We start from the raw sequence: 10,639 nt of genomic DNA, 5'->3' as shown, positions 1-10,639 counted from the left end.
CGCCTCCTGGATTCAGGCAATTCTCCTGCCTCAGCCTCCTGAGTAGCTGGGACTACAGGCACGCGCCACCATGCCCAGCTAATTTTTTGTAGTTTTAGTAGAGACGGGGTTTCGCCATGTTGACCAGGATGGTCTCGATCTCTTGACCTCGTGATCCACCCGCCTCGGCCTCCCAAAGTGCTGGGATTACAGGCTTGAGCCACCGCGCCTGGCCTCTTTTATTTTTTTTTAAGATGAGGTTTCACCATGTTGGCCAGGCTGGTCTCGAACTCCTGACCTCAGGTGATCCGCCCGTCTCGGCCTCTCAAAGTGCTGAGATTACAGGCATGAGCCACCGCGCCCAGCCCAAGCTTTTTAAAATCTCAAAAGCAATCTATGCTTACTGTATATATGTGTATGTAGTTTACCTTAAAGCAGTATGTCAAATACAAATCTGCAGGGCCTGCTTCACCCCCATTTTGATGCATCCTCCAGGCCCTTTTCTATTCTGTGTGAAGAAAGAAAGAAATAACAATGGGCACCCATTTTTTACCTATCACGAGTTTTCTTCCGTATTAGTATGTACAGTTCTTAACAACTACATTGTTTTCCATTCAGTACTCGGTTGACATTGAGGTTTCCAGTTTTCCACATTCATGAATGATGATGTGCATCTTTGAACATGCGTCCTTGCTTGCCTAAGTATTTTTGTAGATTGATCATTATAAACTTGGAAAGCGCAAAGACAGAAGCCAGGCTTGCTGACTCTTGAGTGTTGTTGCCCCAGTGATGTCACTTCTGCAAAATGTAAATCCTGTGTCCTGGCTGTCGGGGCGTGTGCTGACATTTGGCAACCTCTTTCTCTTCCCTCCTGCTCTTCTGTTTGTTTTGATGGGGAAGCGTATGGAGCGGGTTGGAGAAGGGTGTTGAGTTAATTACTGATGGTTTCTCTATGTTTATTGCTCCTGATTAGCTGTGCTAGCTTTCTTCTCTTGGAGCAAAGCTGAAAGAAATTGCTTTGCTTTTTTTTTTTCCAGAGTTTTAAAATCGGAGGCGTGAGTCTCAAGTATATTTTCAGACTTTTTTGTTAGCTTTAACCATGTAAAAACATGACAGAAAAGAAAAGAAAAGAAAAAAGCACGTGGAAACGATTTTTTTTTTTTTTTTTTTTTTTTTGAGATGGGATCTTGCTCTGGCTCCAGGCTGGAGTTCCATGGGGTGATCTCTGCTCACTGCAACCTCCACCTCCCAGGCTCAAGTGATTCTCCCACCTCAGCCTCCTGAGTAGCTGGAACCACAGGCGTGCATCACCACACCTGACTAATTTTTTGCATTTTTGGTAGAGAGGGGGTTTCACCATGTTGCCCTGGCTGATCTCTAACTCCTGAGCTCAAGCGATCTGCCTGCCTCACCCTCCCAAAGTGCTGGGATTATAGTTATGAGCCACCACACCTGGCGAGAAACAAGTTTTTGAAGGAGGCATAGATCTCAGTTGTGCAAAATAGATACTTTTTGTACCACTGGGTCCTAGTCTGTCATTGTGCCTTATATGCTCCAGTCAGATTTGTCCACAGAGCTGCTGGGGCATGATGGTGTGATGGTGTATTGAGAATGCAGGTTAGTGGTCACAGATGACATAAATGCATGTGGGATCCACTTTTAAAATAGCAGGTACAAAGTTGTGTATACTGAGACCAGGCATTCACACCTGCCTATTATAGTGCCTTTTATTTTTTATTTTATGTTTTTGGAGACAGAGTTTTGCTCTGTCACCAGGCTGGAGTGCAGTGGCGTGATCTTAGCTCACTGCAACCTCCGCCTCCCTGGTTCAAGTGATTCTCCTGCCTCAGCCTTCCGAGTAGCTGGGACTACAGGCACGTACCACCACATCCAGCTAATTTTTGTATTTTTAGTAGAGACAGGGTTTCACCATGTTGGCCACGGTGGTCTCGATCTCCTGACCTTGTGATCTGCCCACCTTAGCCTCCCAGAGTGCTGGGATTACAGTTGTGGGCCAATGCACCTGGCCTACAGTGCCTTTTAAAAGACTGTGAGGCTGCGCACAGTGGCTCACGCCTGTAATCCCAACACTTTGGGAGGCCAAGGTGGGCAGATCACCTGAGGTCAGGAGTTCGAGACTAGCCTGGCCAACATGACAAAACCCCATCTCTCCTAAAAATACAAAAAATTAGCTAGGCATGGTGGCGTGTGCCTGTAATCCCAGCTACTAGAGGGGCTGAGGCAAGATAATTGCTTGAACCCAGGAGGCGGAGGTTGCAGTGAGTTGAGATCATGCCATTGCACTCCAGCCTGGGCAACAAAGAGAGACTCTGTCTTAAAAGAAAAAAAAAAAAAGATCGTTTGGGCAGAATGAAACAAGTGAATCTGACCCCCAGTCAGTCAGTTTGCAACCCCTGGGAAGCCTTGTACTTGAATGCAAAGGCCCCTTGAACTTGGGTCTAGTTTGCCTCTGCCGCTCACATACACATGCAGAGATGGCCAAGGCATACAATGTTTCTGCTTCCAGGAAACAGAGTGGTTGTCCTGCTTAGCCATCTCTTACAGTTGCACAGCTTAGGGAGGATAATGTTGCAAATGATTGTTGAAATGTCCAGCACACAGCAAACAAAAGGTCAGATTCAGTACTGAATGCTCGAATAAGGGAACCCTTCCAAGTCATCTTGCCTACTTTCTGCGGCAGAGAGTAGTGCAGTAGGTCTGACGTTTTCATGTTGTTTATTTATTTACTTTTTGAGACAGAGTCTCGCTCTGTTGCCTAGGCTGGAGTGCAGTGGCAGGATTTTCGCTCACTGCAACCTCTACCTCCAGGTTCAAGCAATTCTCATGCCTCAGGCACCCAAGTAGCTGAGATTACAGGCATGTTCCACCATGCCTGGCTAATTTTTGTGTTTCTAGTAGAGGCAGGGTTTCCATGTTTCCCAGGCTGGTCTCAAGCTCCTGGGCTCAAGCGAGCCACCTGCCTCAGCCTTTCAAGCAGTCTGCCCACCTCCGTCTCCCAAAGTGCTGGCATTACAGGCGTGAGCCACTGTGCCTGGCCATTCTCTGACATTTTTAAATGGCAAAGGCAAAATCTTGTATTTTTAAGATTGCTGTTTCACGATAAAGTGAAATGCAGCTGTTACTTCTTCTTCGCCTCCAGCGTCTCTCTTCCCTGAGGATTGCTTTTAAAATGGAAAGGTTTTTGGTTGAAATGCTGTTCTGTGATTTTTGTCCCTTAGTTGGAATGAACAATTTTGCAGGCTGTGACATAAATCCAGTTCTCTGCTTAGTTTCTCCTCAGTCCCTGAAATCCAAAACCACATACCTCCCATCAGCCCGCTTGTAATTTGAACCTGCCCCACAATGGACGCACCTCCTAAAACATCTCAGATTCATTTCTTTCCTGAGGATTAAGTTTTAAGCCTTACTGGCCAAGATAACAGTACTTTAAGAAGCTCTTTTCTTTTATTATTATTACTATTTTCTCTTTTTGAGATGGTGTCTCGCTCTGTTACCCACGGTAGAGTGCAGTGGCGGGATCTCAGCTCACTGCAACTTCCACATCCCAGGTTCAAGAGATTCTCTGTCTTAGCCTACTGAGTAGCTGGGATTACAGGCACCTGCCACCATGCTCATCTAATTTATATATTTTTAGCAGGGATGGGGTTTCTCCATGTTGGTCAGGCTGGTCTTGAACTCCTGGCTTCAAGTGATCCACTTGCTTCAGCCTCCCAAAGTACTGAGATTATAGGCATGAACCACTGCATCTTGCCAGGCTTGGCTGTTCAAGGAAGAGAAAGAAGGCAATGTGGCTGGGACATAAGTGAATGAGAGGTGGTGAGGGAGGAGATGTGTGGGAAACTAAGCAGGGGGCTGATCACACTGGATCTTGTACATCTTTTTCCAAACTACAGGGAGAGTCAGTCTGCTTATGTAGTTCCTGGTTCCTCACTTCCTCACTTTATTGTGTGCTGAAGTCCTTCCATGCTGTGGGACTGAGACTGCCCTCAATAGGATCACCAATGCCTTTTTTTTTTTTGGAGACAGAGTCTCATTCTTGTTGTCCAGTTTGGAGTGCAATGGCGCTATCTTGGCTCTCTGCAACCCCTGCCTCCGGGATTCAAGCGCTTCTCCTGCCTCAGCCTCCTGAGTAGCTGGGATTACAGGTGCCTGCCACCACGCTCGGCTAATTTTTTTTTTTTTTTTTGAAATGGAGTCTCACTCTATCACCAGGCTGGAGTGCAGTGGCACGATCTTGGCTCACTGCAGCCTCCTCCTCCTGGGTTCAAGCGATTCTCCTGCCTCAGCCTCCCAAGTAGCCGGCACTACAGGCACCTGCCACCATGCCTAGCTAATTTTTGTATTTTTAGTAGAGATGGGGTTTCACCGTGTTGGTCAGTCTGGTCTCAAACTCCTGGCCTCAGGTGATCCACCCACCTCGGCCTCCCAAAGTACAGGGATTACAGGCGTGAGCTACCGTGCCCAGCCACCAATGTCTTAATGGCCACACAATGCTCACTAATATATGCCTTGGCCCTCGGCTCCTGTTGCTATAGAATTGGTTTGATGACTACATATTAGATGAGATCTGGGTTTATTAGAGCTTATGCCTTGAGTGGGGAGTCCTCAGCCTAGGTTTACGCCTGCTCTTGACCTTGGTAATGATTGCTATTAACACTCTACCCCCTTCTTATTTTTTAAGATGGGGTCTCATTCTGTTGCCCAGGCTGGAGTATAGTGACACAATCTCAGCTCACTGCAGCCTCTGTCTCCCAGGCTCAAGTGATTTTCCTGCCTCAGCCCCCCAAGTAGTTGGGACTGCAGGCACATGCCACAGCCCCTGACTGAGACGGGGGTTTTCAAGAGATGGGGTCTCCATCTGTTGCCCAGGCTGGTCTCAAATTCCTGAGCTTAAGTGATCCTCTTGCCTTGGCCTCCCAAAGCCCTGGGAATAAAGGTGTGAGCCATGTTTCACCATGTTGGCCAGGCTGGTCTCAAACTCATAGCTCAGGGGATTCATCCACCTCGGCCTCCCAAAGTGCTGGGATTACAGGTGTGAGCCACTGTGTCCGGCCTTGGACACAGTCTTATTTGGATTCCTTATGCTCTTTTGACAAGCTCAGAGCCTCAGATAAACTCAGAAAGTAGATGATTACATCAGGCAGGCTCTATCAACAGGGATTATACAAACCATTAGCCCAACTGTTAATAGAAGTCTGCTTTCCTGTCGGGTGTGATAGATCACACATATAATCCCAGTGCTTTGGGAGGCCAAGGCAGGAGGATCGCTTGACCCCAGGAATTTGACACCGGCCTGGGCAACATAGTGAGACTCCATCTCTTAAAAAACAATTAGCTGGGCATGGTGGCATACACCTGTAGTCCCAGCTAGTCAGGAGGCTGAGGTAGGAGAATCACTGCAGCCCAGGAGTCCAAGGCTGCAATTAGCCATGATTGTGCTGCTGCATTTCAGCCTGGATGACAGATTAAGAGCCTGTCTATTAGGAAAGAAAAAAAAAAATGTGCTTCCCTCACCTCTGCTGTGGACAGCCCAAAGTCCTGAGAGCCAGTGCCCTTACCATTCACCTCCTCTAGCTGTTGGCTAATTTGTTTCATCCTCTTTTAGGGAGTTCTCCAGAATTCCATCTCCTTCCTCATCTTCCCCTCCCAGTGACTCCTGCACTCAGTTCTTTGTCTTTCCTCCTCCACAGGTTAGAAACTCATCTTGCTCATACCGCCAGTGACTGACTTTTCACTCAGCCTGGTGGATATTTTCCAGCCCTTATCTTCCCTGCTTCTCTGTTGCACCCTTGTGACACTGGAATGTTTCCCTTGAAACTGTCCCCTCCCAGGACAGCACACTCTTCCTGATTGTCATCTCTGTCACTCCTCGTCTCTCTCACTCTGTTTCTTCTCTGCCTCCTTCAGCTATCATTTCTTTCCCTGCCTGACTTTCCAATATTGGCACTCTTTGGTGTTCCATACACAGTCCCTACGATCTCTCATTGTCACAAGGAAAGAGAAAAACCAACCATAGACGCATGAGTCTCAAATGGATATTGTTGACCCGATTTCAACCCTGAGTTTTAGCCCAATGCAGTATCTCGGTGTGTCATGAACATGTCAAGCTGTGAACATCTGAGACTGGGTTTGTTCTCTCTCCCTAACCCACCCACCTACCCAAGAGTTTTCCTTTTGAGAATCTTTGTTTTTTTTTTTTTTTTGAGATGGGATCTTGCTCTGTTGCCCAGGCTGGAGTACAGTGGCATGGTCATGGGCACTGCAGCCTTGACCTCCCTGGGCTCAGGTGATGCTCCCCCCTCATCCTCTTGAGTAGTTGGAACTACAGACACACCACCATGGCCACCTAGTTTTTGTATTGTTTTTGTAGAGATAGGATCTCACCAGGTTGCTCAGGCTGGTCTGGAACTCCTGGGCTCAAGCATTCCACCTGCTTTGGCCTCCCAGTGTGCTGGGATTACAGATGTGAGGCACCACACTTTCTGGAATTCATTATCTCTGGCGATGCAGATGGTGGTGGCACCCAGCTGCCTAAGCTAGAGCCGCAGAAGATGTTCTCACCTCCTTTTTCTCTCTCCCCTACTCCAAAAAGTCATAATTCATCAAGTTCTGGTAAGTTTACCGGCTAGATAATTTTGGAGTCAATTTTTACGCTCTCCATCTTCATTCCTACTTTGTTTTTTTTTGTTTGTTTGTCAGATGGAGTCTAGCTCCGTCGCCAGGCTGGAGTGCAATGGCAAGACCTCAGCTCACCGCAACCTCCGCCTCCCAGGTTCAAGCGATTCTCCTGCCTCAGCCTCCCGAATAGCTGGGATTACAGGCATGCGCCACCATGCCTGGCTAATTTTTTTGTATTTTTAGTAGAGACTGGATTTCTCCATGTTGGTCAGGCTGGTCTCGAACTCCTGACCTGAGGTGATCTGCCCACCTCGGCCTCCCAAATTGCTGGGATTACAGGCCTGAGCCACTGCGCCCAGCCCTTACTTTCCTTTTTTAAGACGAGGTCTCACTCTGTTGGTGGCTGGGCGCGGTGGCTCACGTCTTTACTCCAAGTACTTTGGGAGTCTGAGGTGGGTGGATGACGAGGTTAGGAGATAGAAGTCATCCTGGCCAACACGGTGAAACCCTGTCTCTATTAAAAATACAAAAAAATTAGCTAGGCGTGGTGGCGCATGCCTGTAAACCCAGCTACTCGGGAGGCTGAGGCAAGAGAACCACTTGAAACCGGGAGGCAGAATTTGCAGTGAGCTGAGATCGTGCCACTGCGCTCCAGCCTGGTGACAGAGCTAGACTCCATCTCAAAAAAAAAAAAAAAAGACAAAGTCTCTGTTTCCCAGGCTGGAGTGCAGTGCCATGCTCATAGCTTACTGCAGCCTCAAAGTCCTGGACTCACATGATCCTCCTTTCTCAGCCTCCCAACTGGCTAGGACTACAGATGTGTTGCACCACACCAGGCTAATTTTTAAAAGTTTTTTTTTGTCGAGGTAGAGTCTTGCTGTGTTGCTCCAGCTGGTCTTGAACTCCTGGCCCCAAGTGTCATCTTGCCTTGTTCTCCCAACATGCTGGGATTATAGTTGTGAGCCACTATACCCAGCCTATTCTCACTTTCTAATGCGGGCCACCTTCGTTTCTTTTTTCCTTTTAAAACAGGATCTCACGTCATCACGCACGCTGGAGTGTAGTGGCACGATCTTGGCTCACTGCAACCTCTGTGACCTGTGCTCAGATGATCCTCCCACCTCAATCTCCTGTGTAGCTGAGAACACAGGCATGTGCCACTACACCTGACTGGTTTTTTTCTATGTCTAGTAGAGGTGGGGTTTCACCATGTTGCCTAGGCTGCTGTTGAACTCCTGGGCTCAAGCAATCTGCCCACCTTGGCCTGCCAAAGTGCTCGGATTACAGGTGTGACAACCACGCCTGGCCTCCGCCCTCCTTTCTTTTTTGCATTGCTGCAAGTCTCTCCATCTTTGGACTTGTCCTTCCTCTGCCTGTCCATGGCCACCAGGACCAGCTGTTTAAGCAGGAGAGCCCATCATATGACATTCAGATCACATCACTCTCTTCCTTAATAACCTCCAATGGTTTCCCATTGCCACTAAGTCACAGATGGCAAAAGCCATCTATTTCAGTCTGTCCAGGTTCCCCTCTGCTCCTTTACCCTTCAACCTAGGCCTACCAGACTCTCTCTACCTCCCCTGTAAGTGCCTGGCTGTTTCTCCTCATTCCCCTCTGTGTAGTGTCCTCTTTTTTCCCTACTCACTTACCACTGCCTTCCAGTTCTTTCATATTCTTTCACATGCTCCTCATGCGTCACCTATTCCAGGAAGTCTTCCTTGACTGAGTTTGAGTTTGGAACTTCTTAAATATCCTGGGCACTGATAGAAATGTTTATTATCTTGATTGTGATGATGGTTTCTCAGGTGCATACATATGTCAAAACATACCAACGTGTATACTCAAACATATGCAATTTATTGCATGTCAAAATCGTGTGCACATTTCTGTGGCTGCAGTAGACACATAGTTTTATAATTTACATGGGGCCATGTGCAGTGGTTCACGCCTGTAATCCCAGCACTTTGGGAGGCTGAAGCGGCTGGTTCACTTGAGGTCAGGAGTTCGAGACCAGCCTGGCCAACATGGTGAAACCCTGTCATTACTAAAAGTAAATTAGCCAGGCGTGGTGGTGCATGCCTGTAATCCCAGCTCTTCTGGAGGCTGAGGCACAAGAATCATTTGAACCCAGTAGGCAGAGGTTGCAGTAAGCTGAGATCATGCTACTGCACTCCAGCCTGGGTGGTAGAGCAAGATTCTGTCTCAAATAGTTAATTATAATAATAATAATTATTATTTATGTGCAGTTTCCATTCCCCCCCTTCTTTCTCCACCAGGCTGAGTCCCCTTTAGGGAAGGCAGGCATCTTGGAGACATTTAACTTGGCTCCCTTGATCCTATAGTAGGTGCTCAATAAATATTTGTATATGGATGTACATGAGCCTTGATGTTAACCCAGGGAATGTAATAGTTGAGTGGGTTGTCTTTTGTTTGGGTTCACTTCAGATTTTTGGTGTATTTAATAATTTAACGCAGCATGAAGTTTATTTTTTTGTTGTTGTTAAACATCAACTACTTAACCAGATGTGAGTAATCATTTTCAAACCTTCTATCCTAGACACCATGCCACAAGAAGACTGATCTCTTCCACTGTTTTCACCATGGAGGACTCCGGAAAGACTTTCAGCTCTGAGGAAGAAGAAGCTAACTATTGGAAAGATCTGGCAATGACCTACAAGCAGAGGTCAGTCCGACTTGACCTGCTTTTCCTTTTTTTTTTTTTTTTTTTTTTTAGTGAAGTTTTACCCTTATTTCCAGGCTGCACTGCAATGGCATGATCTCACCTACCGCAATCTCTGCCTCCTGGGTTCAAGTGATTCTCCTGCCTCAGCCTCCCAAGTAGCTGGGATTACAGTGTGCTGTGGAAGGCTTAACTTATACTATCTCAAAACTGCCTGTGATGAAACTATTGACACCCCTATTTTATAGATGAAAAAACTGAGACTCAGTGAAGGCAGATAACTTGCCCACAGTCACACAGCCTATAGGTAGTAGAGCTATAATTTGAACTCCAGACCTATGGTCCTGATTATCTTACTATGCCACTTTTCATTATTATTTTCTTTTTCTTTTCTTTTTTGTTTTTCTTTGGAGACAGAGTCTCGCTCTGTTGCCCAGGCTGGAGTGCAGTGGTGCCATCTTGGCTTACTGTATTCTCTGCTTCCTGGGTTCAAGTGATTCTCGTGCCTCAGCCTCCCAAGTAGCTGGGATTACAGGTGTACGCCACCATGTCTGGCCAGTTGTTTGTGATTTTAGTAAAGAGGGTTTTGCCATGTCGGCCAGGCTGGTCTTGATCTCCTGGCCTCAAGTGATCTGCCCGCCTCACCCTCCCAAAATGCTGGGATTACAGGCATGAGCCACCATGCCTGGTCTTCCCTGTTATTTTCTAGAAGAGTTTATCAGTTCCTAGATGCCCTATCTGGTCAGTTCTTTGTGTGGAGGGAAAGAGCTTTTCCCTATGCCTATGAAAATATCTTGTTGCAGATTTTGAAATTCGAAACCTATGTTTTGGTGGGTGCTCATATCTGGGAGTTACATGTGTGTTTTTGGTTTGTCACTGTTTGTTTTTATTTCTAATGGGTCTTTACAGTCTGTACATAGAGGCCTTATTCCAGTACCTTTAGTTTCTTTTATTTATTGAAAAATTATTTGAGGGCCTGGCGCAGTGGCTCACATCTGTAATCCCAGCACTTTGGGTAGGCAGATGGCTTGAGCTCAGTAGTTTGAGACCAGCTGTGGCAACATGGCAAAACCCTGTCTCTACGAAAAATACAGAAATTAGCAGGCATGGTGGCATGTTCCTGGAGTCCTAGCTACTTGGGAGGCTGAGATGGGAGAATTACTTGAGCCTGGGAGGTCGGGGACGCAGTGACCTGTGATTGCATCTTTGTTACCCAGGCTGAAGTGCAGTGCCTGTTCACAAGTGTGACCCTATCTCACTGCAACTTCTGGACCCAAGTGGTCCTCCTGCCTCAGCCTCCCAGGTAGCTGGGATTACAGGCGTGTGCCACCATGCCTGGCT

General features: G+C 47.1%; 1 protein-coding gene across 3 annotated transcripts in view; it reads left to right on the top strand.

Annotated features, from left to right (window-relative positions):
- NDE1 (nudE neurodevelopment protein 1) overlaps positions 1–10,639 on the top strand; it is a 60,335-nt gene that overhangs the window by 12,373 nt on the left and 37,323 nt on the right. For all 3 annotated transcript variants that reach the window (XM_017533210.2, XM_017533196.2, XM_017533203.2), the window contains one exon: positions 9,176–9,301. In XM_017533210.2, the coding sequence (XP_017388699.1) occupies positions 9,219–9,301 (83 nt within the window). In that variant the 5' untranslated portion in view covers positions 9,176–9,218. The remainder of the gene's footprint in view (positions 1–9,175; positions 9,302–10,639) is intronic.

The sequence above is a fragment of the Cebus imitator genome, unplaced genomic scaffold (genome assembly GCF_001604975.1).
Source record: "Cebus imitator isolate Cc_AM_T3 unplaced genomic scaffold, Cebus_imitator-1.0 Scaffold4, whole genome shotgun sequence".
NCBI classification, from domain to species: domain Eukaryota; kingdom Metazoa; phylum Chordata; class Mammalia; order Primates; family Cebidae; genus Cebus; species Cebus imitator.
The sequence above is the reverse complement of the archived record's forward strand: the minus strand, read 5'-3'. Positions and strand labels throughout refer to the sequence as shown.